The sequence below is a fragment of the Lissotriton helveticus genome, chromosome 3_2 (assembly GCF_964261635.1).
Source record: "Lissotriton helveticus chromosome 3_2, aLisHel1.1, whole genome shotgun sequence".
Classification (NCBI taxonomy): domain Eukaryota; kingdom Metazoa; phylum Chordata; class Amphibia; order Caudata; family Salamandridae; genus Lissotriton; species Lissotriton helveticus.
In genome coordinates this window covers 352,855,652-352,869,853 of record NC_136062.1, presented here as the reverse complement: position 1 = coordinate 352,869,853, position 14,202 = coordinate 352,855,652, and the positions used below count along the sequence as shown (strand labels likewise).

The 14,202-nt window shown below is 42.5% G+C and overlaps 1 protein-coding gene across 1 annotated transcript in view; it reads left to right on the top strand.

The window, feature by feature from the left end:
• NELL1 (neural EGFL like 1) overlaps positions 1-14,202 on the top strand; it is a 3,494,430-nt gene that overhangs the window by 793,912 nt on the left and 2,686,316 nt on the right. Inside the window, exon 10 of the mRNA XM_078684549.1 lies at positions 4,952-5,025. Coding sequence (XP_078540675.1) covers positions 4,952-5,025 — 74 coding nt within the window. The remainder of the gene's footprint in view (positions 1-4,951; positions 5,026-14,202) is intronic.

Sequence of the window (14,202 nt, the reverse complement as noted above, 5' to 3'; positions counted from 1 at the left end):
TTACAAGCCCCACAGTCATTTCCTCTGGTCAGTAGTCCATTTCATGTTATTTCCTGTAATATAATTGTCTGGATAAAGATCATGTGATATCGTTTCAGGTGATACCTTTAATTGGCAAATTAGTGCATTATATGTTATCTATGAGGGAGAGGTATGGCTCTTTACTGTACTGCACAAATTTTGTGGTGAAGGCCTGCACTGATGTCTACCATGAAGTATCAACAGTATATTGTGAAATGGAGACCTCAGCAGCATATTTTTGCTTTGTGTGTTCTGTTTGAGACGGTGGCTAGCACAGCGCCTTTCCATGCTATACCTGTTTGAGAGCGGGGAAAACACTGCCACAAATCCTGGCCATATATGATTTGTCTAATGTTTGTTTTCACAATTACTTATTTTGTCTTTTCTGTGAGTAGGAAGCTTGCAGAACTTATTTATGTGATGAGTCTACTAGCAAATTTCTCTGATGATGCTACAAGTGTTCTGTGTGAGCGAATGTATTTACAAATCACACAAACCTAGCTTTGAATCAAAGGATTACTGAAAGTGGCCATTACACAATACATTTCATAATTCTAGGCCCAAGGAGATTGTGATTAGCCCAGAACCACACAACGTTTAGTTACATGCCAACGCCAGGTTTCGAACCTGGGTCTTCAAGTTCCAAGGGCGGCAACTGAGCTGTGGAATTTAGAAAGAACAAGGTGAACATCACAGTCTTGCGTGCCCGTTCTTTAGACCTACAATATGGTTTGATTCTGGGTATTTATATAGATTACCTACAGGTGATGGCCTAAAAGTGATAGAAAAAGTAGATTTTTGCTAGATGACCTGATTACCAGCAATAATGAGACTGTAAGTGCTGGGTGAGCAGGATTTTGTTGTTGTAGAAACTGTAAGGCATGTAGTAATAGTGTTGACTGTGCAAAATTCTCAATACACCACTCAAGAAGAGAATTTGTGATAAATTATTTGACTTGTAACACCACATGCTGCGTATATGGTTTATTTTGCCCATGTAACAAGATGTACATTGGGAGCACAATACATCGAGCTAAGAAGCGAGTTCTTGAACATGTCCGAGCCATTAGACATAATGATAAATACTATCCAGTGGCACAACATTTCTCTGAGTCTCATTACCAAAATGAAAATCTACTTAGAATGATTGTGATTGATGCAGTAGGAGTCATTATGAGGGGTGGAGACTGCGAACTAGAGTTGCGGAAGTTGGAATCAAAGTTCATTGTGGATTTTGAAGCTCTGATACCTCAGGGCCTGAATTCAAGAGAGGAACTAGACAGCCATCTGGGTTAAGAACTAACATTGATGTTTATATATTTATGCAGTTTTTCTGATGGTTTTGACAGTTTTATTGCAAAATTTTGTATATTTCTATTTTCATACAGGGGCAGGCACTTTTTTGATAGAGATTAGCGTGGAATCGTCTGTCTTCACACACCTCAAGAACTGTTCATTGCAGTATAATAACTATCAATAATACATTATTAATAATTACAATCCTGAGACAAAGTGCAGAGAACTAAGAGTCAATCACAGAATTTCCTATTGTATGGTTTGCCCACTTGAGCGTGATGGGGTTTTGAGCCACTGCATGTTAATATTTTATCAATGAACATGAATATATTGATATTTACTATACATGTAAGGGTATTGACATTAGCTTGGCAAAGATGGTTAATGGATGTTTGCCTTTTGTTACCATGCATTTAAGATTTCTAAGCAAATTTGTCCGGTGAGATAGAACAGAGTTCTCTCTCGCTAAACATGCAGTATTAATTGTTAAACACTATGTAGCACTTTATTACACGTATTTGAGTGTTTAAATTATTTATTTTCACTTGAAATTGTGCAAGATGTGAAGTAACATTAGGCTGTGTGAAGATGGCTGACGCCTTTTCCCTGTCAGTGCATCGTAATGTGGGGTGAAGTCCGTTTTACTTTCTGTAATTAATTTAATACGGAAGTTTGTGGTGTGGAGCTGATGACCGTGAGCAAGGTGTAATGCCATTACGCATCTTTCTGTCATTTAATTGAATATTTAGCATGCAGGAGAGTCTGAGTATTTCTTGCTCTTTGCAAGGAGAATCTTGTGCATATATATATATATATATATATATACATATATATATAAATGTATATATATATATATATATATATATATATATATATCCAAAAGAATCGTGCGCTATTCACAACGCTGTATGGGCCACACCAGCAACACTTGAAATGTTCTTTTATTAAAAGATTCACAGGCATGACGCGTTTCCAGTCCAGTGACTCTTCCTTAATATGCCACTTGCTGCAATGTCAGTGGGTTCGTTAGAGTTTAAAAAACATAGCTTTTAAGACATTGAAAAGGGACTAAGGTCCGTTTCTTCCAGTGAAAGGGACAGTTCTTAAAGGATTTTCTTATTGGTAATTAACACTATCTTCCAGTAATATAACATAGGTGAATACTTATTTTTGTATTAGGTTAGCAAGTAACCCCCAAGTGGTGCTCATATCATGGTTCCCTTTGTTAGTTGTTCTCAATAACTTTTAATTAACTCATCCGGTACTGCATTTCACAAAGTGCTCCATAACTGCCCTTTACAATCATGCTGGTTTCCAAAGTCGATTTCGGTAAAACCCCACTTAGTCCACAGTGTACCGAATGCAAATCATGCTATTAAATGGACAGTTCCATACCTCAGTCACGGTGCACAAGTTCAGTTTCACTGCCACTGGGTTTCCGTGCAGCTTTTCATTAATCTTCCAAAGTCCTTGCCTCAAGTATGCAGTGCTGAGGGGCAATCCTCTGCAAATCCTAGCTGCTTAAAATGTCCATATATATATATATATATATATATATACACACACACACACACACACACACACATATATATATGTGTATTTGTGTATTATATAAGTATATATTATATATAGTATTACATATTAGAGGAATATGTTTAATTTACATTTTGCAGAGTTTTATACAGAGCGAACTTGCCCCGAAGGTATCAGGAATCAGAGCGCTTTACACAAGCTCCAGTTGCATTACATGAGGACAAATTCATTTTTGTTAGGCACGGGGAGATTAAGTGATTTGCCCAGATTCACAGGATGTCACACGTGTTTGCCGAAAATCGAACCCTGTTCCCCAAATTCGAGGTTGACCGCCCTAGCCATTAGGCCAACTCCTCTTCCCATGTTACATTTATCTATTGAAATATTTAACATTTACTACTTTAAACTCTATATGAAAAAAAAAATATTGGTCTTTTTTTGATGATGTTGGTGTCAGCAATCATTTTTTCCCAATATTTTTGTTGTTACTATTATGAGTATAGGAGCACAATATTATGGGAAAGAATATTTTTTACACAATATTTTTGTCAACTATATTATTGTTTAGCACGATATTGTGTGAATGATTCACTATATGTCTATACATAGCTATATATGGATATATGTGTGTGTAATTGACATTATTATGTATATACTGCTGCTTTTCAATAAAAAATAATGTAAAAAAAATAATTCATACTCATGCCGATAAATTCAGGCATGTTGCACGGGTCATCACAGGTCCATGATGGGTCTTAGGATTAACTTTATTGGGGGGCCCCATAAGCATACCTTGCAGGGGGGGGGCCTAAGGTTTTGTTACACCACTGCTCTCACCGTCTCTCTCCCCTGTACCCTACCGGATCTCCCAATGCTACTGCAACATGCACAGAGTGCTGGATGACACTCCCACTCCCTCAGTGCTTGTTGCCCATAGAAACATAAGGCAGTATGTATTTGTCTCATTTGCCTTCATTCCCGTGCCCTTTTTTGTTTCTTTGTAAACTAAAGCTCGATTCTAAGGGGCTCTTTTAATGAAGGCACCCTCACCACTGGAATTTTAGTGCACATAAAAACTGAGGAATATACTCTAAGGGACTGTTTTAATGAAGGCACCTCACCACTGGAGTTTTAGTACACATACAAAGAGAAGACTTTCATCACAATAAGGAAGTATTTATTACAGACTGCCTATCACTGTTAGAACATTTACTAAACGAATTGTCGGTGCTTCATTTTATAATTTTTTTAAATATAATTGTACATTTATTAATTATAAATTATAAGGCCTCATGCAATCACAACGTCTTTTTAATTTCTGTATATGTTAAGGTATTTGTATTCATTAATTTTCAAGGCTTCATCGAATTACACATGTTTAAAACAGTTCTCACTGTACCCCTAACTTATTCAGAAATGAAATGATGGAAACAAACTCGTTTGAGGAACTCGGATCTAGCATTTCTGAACTTTTTTCAGTCGGCTCTTTTTAATTATGTCCTATTCCATCATAGAGGTGTCGGGATACCACTTCAACGCTGCTGCCGAAAAAGCTGAGAGCACATTTCTTTCACAGAGTCCACTTTTAACAAGGCTGATGATAGAAATTAGATTCTTCTGCGGCTCAGACTCCGCAAAGCGCTGAGGGAGAGTTTTTTCCTCTGTTCCGTGCTGTAGAAAATTGTTCAATGAAATAAATAAATTATGGTTAGATTCGCCCTGCAGCAGTTTCACGCATTTTCCAACGGGCTCAGCAGTCTGTGCTGTGCTGGTAACATGGAGCCATATTACGGAATGCTTAGGAAAGAATTTTGTAAATGAGTTAGTCCCCACTTCTCAGCTAATGAATTCCCAGCAGCCCATCACAGCATGCAAAAGTCCTGTGCCCCATTGCATAAGAAGATTCCATATGTGTAGGCGATATATTTGTATCTTTCGCTGAAGTTAACCAAACCATCTGTGGGCGAAGGAATACATTATCTCAGCAGGGGGAGGCAGAATGTGTTTAAATTCTGTGGATTGGAAACCTTTATTTATTTGCTTTTTATTTGCATAAGGGGCTACACGTATTTCACCAAATGTGTTTTTATTACATTTGCAGCTAAATGCATTCATGGAGGGAAAGTGTTTTCAGAAGGCCAGCGTACATTGATGAAAAGCTGCAGAGAATGTCGAGTAAGTGTTCATTGTGGAAACTGTGTGTGAACAAATCCGTGTATATATTAATTCGTCGACATGTAATGAAATATTGTGCCCACTATGTGCATTTAGGGTGATGGGCTGCCAGGAGTGTTAGTCCAGATGGGGAAGTGACGTTGCCTCTTGCCCTTCTTGTTGCAGGGGCATGGCATGGTGGCCCTGGACAGGGAGTGTAGGTAGGGGGCCCCCGGAAGAGGGAGTCCGGGCGGGGCGGAGCACGGAGGCCAGTGAAGGGGGGGGTCAGGGTGTTTGGAAATGGAACAGAGCCGGAGGCCGCCAAATCCCTGCCAGGGGCCGCCACGCAAATATGTATCCATCCTCAGAGGATTATTATATTAAGGACATATATTGGCATGGTGGCCCCTGGGGTTTGGTGGCCCTGTGCAGGTGCACAGCTTGCACATGCCTAAGGCCGCCCCTGCTTGTTGTCTTAGGGCATGAGTACTCGCAAACAGTTTCCGAAGGGGCAAAAAAATCGGTGTGTGGTGTGAAAGTGGGCTGCATTGATGCTAGCAGGGTGGCGAGCAGGATCTAAGGAGGTGCAAGATGGGCAGAGGAGGAGCGGCGCATGTGCATCTAGTCATTGAATTGCACCTGGGATCAATCCCGGCTTCCCTACTTGACCAAATTGTGCGATCCTAGACAATTGTTTTATTTCAGTATGCTTCTTTTTACTTCATTATCACATACAATAATCCCTCTAAATACATGACTATAGGATGTGCCCTATACAAAACCTTTTCTTGTGTTTTATTTAATACAGTATCAAATTGTCCAAATATAGTAGCAGCCCAGGCCAGCAAGAGGGTGCACATAACAACTGCTTTACCTCCTAGTTCACTATTGGCATTGTTGTCAGGATGGGGGGGGGGAATGAATGTTTTAAAATTCATGTTTAAAAATGTTCAATGTAAAATGAACAACAAAACTACTCAATGCACTGATTTACATCTGATGTGCTAAGGTGAAACAATTTTGCATGTTAATTAAATGCACTTTTTTGAACTTTAAAGGGGCATTATCATATTTTTACATGTTTGTTCCTAGATGGCTTAAAAAATGTAGGTGTTCTTAAATTTATGTGGTATAGGAAACATTCTGTGTGTCTTTTAGTTTTTTTAACATCAGTTTGCCTGTATTTAAGATTTTTATGAATGTTAGTGCTTTTTAAGGTAAACATCGACTTCTTGCTGCTGTTTAATCGGGGTCACGTGTAGAGGTCAGGAGGCCCGCATGCATCCCCTGGGGCGTACTTTGTGTATCACTGTCTTAGGGTAATGAAGCTAAATAAATACTATGGAGGTAACACCACTTACCATTGAAAAAGGTGGTAAATGTCGGCCATGGGGTAGATGTGTAGCAAAAGACGAGGAGAGTGTCAGAGGGAAGGGGAGCCTGGCAGGGGGAGCATTGTTGCTCACCCGGTGCCTTCGTAGGCAGTCAGGTGATAACTGCCTGTGAGCCTCAAGTGACTTTAAAGGTTGGATTTCCCAGCTGTAAAAATCTTTTTGGTGTTCCAACACTAAGGAAATCCAGTGTGGACACACCAGGTCTATTATAATTTGGAAGAGCAGTAGCCTTACCGGAGTTACCATTTCTCCTAAACATTTCCTCTGTCCCCATGACTTCTGTAAGTTTTCACTAAGCTAAATTCTTGAATTTACTTTTTACATAAGAGGTAGACATGTTCCACTTGAGAATTAACTTTTTACTTAAGAGTTAGACATGTCCCACTTGAGTCACCACTTGTACAATTGTTCTAACTGTGATCTCAAATTTCCCTGCAAAAAAAGAAAGAGTACCTCAGGGTGAAAGGGTGAGATGACCAAGGTTCAGGATTGATTGTTTCCATGAGGAGCAGGGCCATTTTGAGTGGACTGGAGGCTGGTGTCAGAAATAGGGTTGTTAGTTCCGGGTGTGACAGCCTACTTTAGCAACAGCAATAATCCTTGTCACGATGAACCACAAAAAGTAATTAAATTAAACTGTGCTTAAACCTCTGGTAGCTTGTCACAAAAACAGTCACACGTTATTTTGAGGCAACCTTTAAAATATTTATACAGCACACAAACTGTAATAAAGTGAAAGCACAGCATGAGAATGATCCCATACTAATTCAGAGAAATAAAGTACATTTTAATAAAGTATTCGAGACCAAAATGACAAAAATCCAATTGGTAGAACTGGAGTTATTGACTTTTAAAGGTTTAATTAAAAGTAGCACAAAAAACACGCTAACTAAGAGTATGTGGTCACGCTGGGCCAGGACAAATTTACAAGTTCAAGCCAACCGCAATGGAGCACAGGCCTGGCACAGAACGGAGTGTGGCCCGCTGAGGAATGTACCTTAAGACCTTAGTGGGCGGTCTGCGTGACGCTGCTTTGAGAGGCAAGGAGTTCTCCGGCATCAGTTCTGATTAAGCTATGCTGCGAGGCTTTGCGTTACTCTGCATTGGTTCTGATGAGCTTTGAAGTGCAGCTTTGCGATGTCTGTTGCGTTGAAGATGGCAGCTGTGCAGCAAGGCTTTGCAGAAGAAACATGTGGACTTCCCCCTATATATGGTTCTGGAACTTCATTCCTTCCCCTGCCCTGGCTCCAAGAGGTCTGGGGTGACAATAGACTAGTGTGTAGTTCTTTGTGAGTGTGCTAGGTCAGTGACTTTAAAGTGCAAGTGAGGTCGTTGACAGATTTACGCCTCCATCTACTGAGGATGGCCCATCTCACCAACATCCAGTCCCCCCGCTTTATGATACTGTCTGGGATGAATATACAAAGGCCAACTGCCAACTACACAAAGTCATGTTACCCAGGAAACAGGCTGCAGGCACCAAATGGTTAGAGCAAAAAAAAGCCAACTACCTAAAAGTGCCTTTTTCAGAATTGTTGCTTGCAATCCAACTTTACTATCAAAAGGGGTTTTCAATTACATTTCCTTAGAGACAGAACTCGACATTCCTACCTATCAAACAAACTAATCAAAAGTTATCACTTATTAAATGTAATAAGGTAACTAAATGTTATCCTTTGTGAGACCTAACCTCACAGTAGTAAAAAAGAAATTTGTGAGTTTTTCACCACCAGGATGGGATGGGGAGGAGGACGTAAACAACTTGGCCCTTTGGCCATTCCCCACTGCCTCCATATCACCAAAAGCGCTTTTGCTTACATCACAGGCCCATTGGGATCTCTATCCCTTTAAGGAAACCTCAAAGGTAATGAAATAAGGCATTCCTGACCTGTGGTCTGGGAATATGTCCATGCCCCTAGAAGCAGAGATAGCGAGAAGGGAACTAGTGGCATTGGATTTCACATAAGCACAGACCAACGGAGACACCAAGGACTGTAGGAGTCCGGATTGCAGCATTTACCTGAGAAGACGGGGAAAAGCGGAGTCCTCACCGAAGACGGAGTGAATCCAGGAGATAACCAGTCACACGCACCTCCCTGCCATTTCCTGGAGGAACGTGGCTAGCCCAAGTTCGTACTTATGTACTTGGACAGATCAGGAGTCGGGAGTAAGTGGGAAGACTCGGGAGCAGAGAAAGTAGAAGGCTCTCCTGTGTAACCATATTCCAAATATCTAGACAAAGTGCCTAAATAAAATAGGAGGTCATATGTGAGTTCTTGAGTATATTTCCTGGTCTAGAAGTGAAGAGTACATTTTCTTAGCCTGTTATATTTTTTCCTGTTGCTTTTCTTCCTTTCGTAATTAAATAAGTCATCAAAATAGATAAACAGTGTCAGGAAACTAAAATAGGAATTCAATTAAACAGGTGATAGGTTAGGACTACAGTGGTATCTTCCCTCACATACCCTCCCACACTGCATAAAAGCACGACAGCCTAAATACTTTCCTATGACTTTTTTCTTGGAGGGGCAGCTTTTCTCCACAGTGGAGCCGGTTTGCTCAATTCAGACCTAAGAAGAGAGAAAGAGAGAAGGAATGTATAAAACATGTGTTGTTAAACCAGAACTGTAATAAATAGCACCATATAAAAAAAATTGGCTCCAGACTTGTGTATCTCGTAAAACCTTAATACTCTTCTGTTTGCACAACATCACTACAGAAGCTGAAACAGGACATGTGAAACTTAAAAGTACATGTTCATATTTAATAGGACGCACCTTCCCCTATGGGTTGTTTAGGGACTACTTTAGAGCTGACGTATTTGTAATCAAAAGGGGGTTTCAAGCTCTGCAAACGTTTCATTTTGCCTAGTCGAATTTGCAGTTTAAAACTGCTCGCAGACTTCAATGTTGCATCTGGAACATCTTTTAAGAGGCTACTTAGGTGGCTGGCACAATAAGTTCTGCAGGCCCATTAGTAGCATTTGATTTACCAACCCTGGCTTTATGGCAATACCACTACGGATTTAAGAGTAAATTAAATATGCCAATCAAGTGTATGCCAAATTAACCATGTTTAACACAAGCACTATAACCCTAGTTAGCATTTCTAAAACCAACTAAAATGAATTCAGTGAAATAGGAGGGGAAAAGATAAAGAGGCTTGGGGGTGACCCTGCAAGAAGGGCCAAGTCCAACAGAGGGTGTTTTTCTTTCCATCACTGCCAGATAGATCCTGGTGAGGGATAGTAAAAAAAAAAAAATGAACTGCACTCCGAGTTTGAAAGGTAATTAGGTTGTTTTTCCATTCAAAACCAAACTCCCTCTTTGTGTATTTGTTTTTGCAAAATAAAAAAACTTTAGGAACGTTTGATGGTCAGCAATCATATTTGACACAGTCATCCGCCAAACAATTCCCTCTATTGATGCGATGTACCTCAATAGTAAACCACTCACTGTATGTACTTAAGTTCCCGATTCCAAAAAGATGGAAAAGCAAAAACCGTAGCAAAATCTGGATGATGAGAAAAACCTAGCCACACCATTGCCTATGACCTATATCACATTTCCTTTTCTCTGCTAAACTGCTGGAGAAAACACATCGGACTGGGCCCGGCAGCAGTCACCCATTAGCAATTCAGATAGCTAAAAAAGTGGCTCACATTTGCAAATTAGGGCATTTTTGAACTAAAGAAGACCCACTTAATTAGTGTTTTGCAAGTAATGGAGGACTGTATGTGTTTATTACTGCTGTAGACAATGTGGTAATATCAGATAAATTGTAGACAATGTGGCAATATCAGGGGACTCAACCGTAAAACAGTAGCATACCCAAACCCTGAAAGAGGCCCACAAACAGCCACAGACACTGACCTATCAGGCCAGCCCTTCCACCACTGCTAGATTGCTCTATGGGGTACCGTTCAAGTAAAGTCCTACATAGAAAACAACCTCTTACTTCATCCATGCCAGGCTGGTTTCTGACCTAGGCTCAGTACTGAGAATGTGGCCCATTAATTTTTTGGTCAGCTTCCGTGTCTGGTGAACAGCTGTGATTCTACTAAATTTATCAGCAGACTTTGATATCATCCTGGCTGCTCAGCTCCTCATGGGCTGCCGGTCCGGGCCGCACCTGTTAGGAAGGTCTCTGGGGCCGCAGGGCACACGTACCCCACGCCTCTGGGATTATGATACTCCGGGTGCACGTTCAACACAGCACCCTACAGGTCTCCTCTGGCACAAAGGACACGCACACAACCCTGATGGGACTTCACGTCGACTACGAGTGCACGTTCACCAGTCACTCCTTCCTGCGGTCTCGGTAGGAACCAAGACATGCACACCGCGCTACAGGAACTCACATTCTTCTGGTGCACACGATGATGAGCCGATCACCTCCACTGTCCTAAGTTGCAGCAAAGTAAGTACATTGCTTCACTGAGACTTACACCAATTCCATGGCCCCAATCTCCAGGCGCTCCTCACCAATGCATCATGACACGCTCACTGTGTCTGAGACTCAATCCACCTCCGATGCATACGCTGACCAGGCACTCTTCACTAACGCCTACCGTGCACCACAACACGCACCCCGCGCATCCAAGACTCACTTCTCCTCCGTGTGTACAAGAACACAGGGCACACCTTCCAAGGGTCTCAAGCTGCCACAACACGCGCCCACCGCGTTGCTTGAAAGTACTCCAGAAACATTTATGTTCCTGTGTTTCCAAACAGGGAGCCAGCTCACCTCGGGCCCTTTGGGTAACAAGACACAAAGCACAGTCTTCGTCAAGCAGGGGGACCCAGCGCATCAACACAGTTCCAACAGCTTTTTCTTTGTTAAAACAGCAAACGGCAGACCTGCTCCAGCATCTCTTCAGTTGTTCCTTCCTTTAGCAGAGGTTCCTCTTGACCACAAAATGGGTCCAAGCCTTTTCAATCTCAATACATTTCTGTTCCATTCCAACATTCAGGGGCCTCAGCTCTCATAGTTATACACCTAAAAGCCTTTGAAGTATGTTGTCCTCAGGGGTCCCTGACCCCTGCCTAAATCAGTTCTTGGTGTCTCCCACCCAGTATCACTTTTCTCCCTTTGATACTGAGGGTCTGGATCCTTAATCACTCAGCAGGAGATGGGTCAATTGTGATGTATGTCATTACATCGCAAACTAATACCACACATGCCATTACAACACGGGTATTACTACGCAATGTCAATGACAGCGCATTCCATTACATCGCATACTTTTACCACGAGTATGCCTTTACCACGCATGCCATTACAACGCAAAGGCATGCGTGGTAAAGCTATACTCGTGGTAAAAGTATGCAAGGTAAGTGACAACCCTACCCCTACACAACACACTACTCCCACCCCTACACTACCCCTAACCCTAAAACACTACCACACTACACTACCCACACTACTCCCATCCCTACACTACCCTATTCCCTAAAACACTACTACGCTACCCACACTACTCCCACCCCTACACTACCCCAACCCAAAAACACTACCACATTACTACACTACCCACACTACTCCCACCCCTACACTACCCTAAACCCTAAAACACTACTACGCTACCCACGCTACTCCCACCCCTACACTACCCTAAATCCTAAAACACTACTACGCTACCCACACTACTCCCACCCCTACACTACCCCAACCCAAAAACACTACCACACTACTACACTACCCACACTACTCCCACACCTACACTACCCTAAACCCTAAAACCCTACTACGCTACCCACACTACTCCCACCCCTACACTACCCTAAACCCTAAAACACTACTACGCTACCCACGCTACTCCCACCCCTACACTACCCTAAACACTACCACATTACTACACTACCCACACTACTCCCACCCCTACACTACCCTAAACCCTAAAACACTACTACGCTACCCACGCTACTCCCACCCCTACACTACCCTAAACCCTAAAACACTACTACGCTACCCACACTACTCCCACCCCTACACTACCCCAACCCAAAAACACTACCACACTACTACACTACCCACACTACTCCCACACCTACACTACCCTAAACCCTAAAACCCTACTACGCTACCCACACTACTCCCACCCCTACACTACCCTAAACCCTAAAACACTACTACGCTACCCACACTACTCCCACCCCTACACTACCCTAAAACACTACTATGCTACACACACTACTCCCACCCCTACACTAGCCCAACCCCAAAACACTACCACACTACTACACTACCCACACTACTCCCACCCCCTACACTACCCTAAACCCTAAAACACTACTACGCTACCCCCACTACTCCCACCCCTACACTACCCTAAACCCTAAAACACTACTACGCTACCCACACTACTCCCACCCCTACACTACCCCAACCCAAAAACCCTAAAACACTACTACGCTACCCACACTACTCCCACTCCTACACTACCCTAAACCCTAAAACACTCCTACGCTACCCACACTACTCCCTACCCACATTACTCCTAAACCCTACTACACTACTACGCTATCCACACTACTCCCACCACTTCACTTCCCTAAACCCTAAAACACTACTACACTACCCACACTACTCCCACCCCTACACTACCCTAAAACACTACTACGCTACCCACACTACTCCCACCCCAACACTACCCTAAACCCTAAAACACTACTACGCTACCAACACTACTCCCACCCCTACACTACCCTAATACACTACAATAAACAAACACTGCAACACTACACTAAAACCTAAATCACTACACTACATAAACCTTACACTACCCTCCCTAATACACTACACTAAACAAACACGACAACACCACAACACACACTAAAACGTTTTTAAAAAACACTACATTTAAACTACCCAAAACCCTACGAAAGTAACCCACACCCAATGCACAAACCCTCTTACCTAACTCCTCTCCAGCATCGCCGTCGGATCCTGCTTCCTCCTTCCTGCTTGCTTCACGTCGTTGTGAGGAAAAAAGCCTAAGTTTCCTCACAACGACGTGGATGGCCGACCCCACTGCCGCCGCCATTACACATTACATTGCATGCGTTGTAAAAGCACATGCGATGTAATGGTATGCGTGGTTTTACCATGGGTTGTAACAGCGCATGCGTTGTAATGCATGCGATGTAAAAGCAACGCATGGTAAAACCCGCGTTGTAATGGTTGTTCACCAGTCAATTGTTTTAAAGCAGCAACAGAGACCTCTTACCTCCTGTGGTTTCTCCTCACCTACTCTCCAGTAGCAGGTCAGCCTGATGCCATCTCAACCCCTCCCTTGGGTCAAGACCTCCCCCAGCTCCTCTCACCTCTCAGATCCAGACAGTCAATCCAAATTCAGCAGAGACACACAGAAACGCTTAAAGCATAAAACTCAGCCACTTTCTAAAAGAGGGGTTTCTGAACACACAGTGACAAAACCACTTTCGTAGAAAGATGTGTTATGACACTGTGAGCTCATACATACTAAACTTCACCTCTCCATTTTAAACTTGGGAAACAAGCCTACCAAAACACAATACCCAGCCTCCCTCATTCTGTCCTATGGGCAGGATGGCCTTTTACCAGTGAAAAACGAAATGGAGTGTTTTTCACTGTCAGAACATAGCACACACCTCAGTATGTGTTCTGCCTTTTACTTACACTGCACACTGCCATGGGGTTACCCGGACCTACCACAGGGTTACCCACTGTGTATGCAAAAGGGAAAGTAGGGTTTGACAAGTGGTTGGACTTGTCAGGACAGCGTGTTAACTTAGCAAACTGCACGCAGGCCGTACACTGCAGG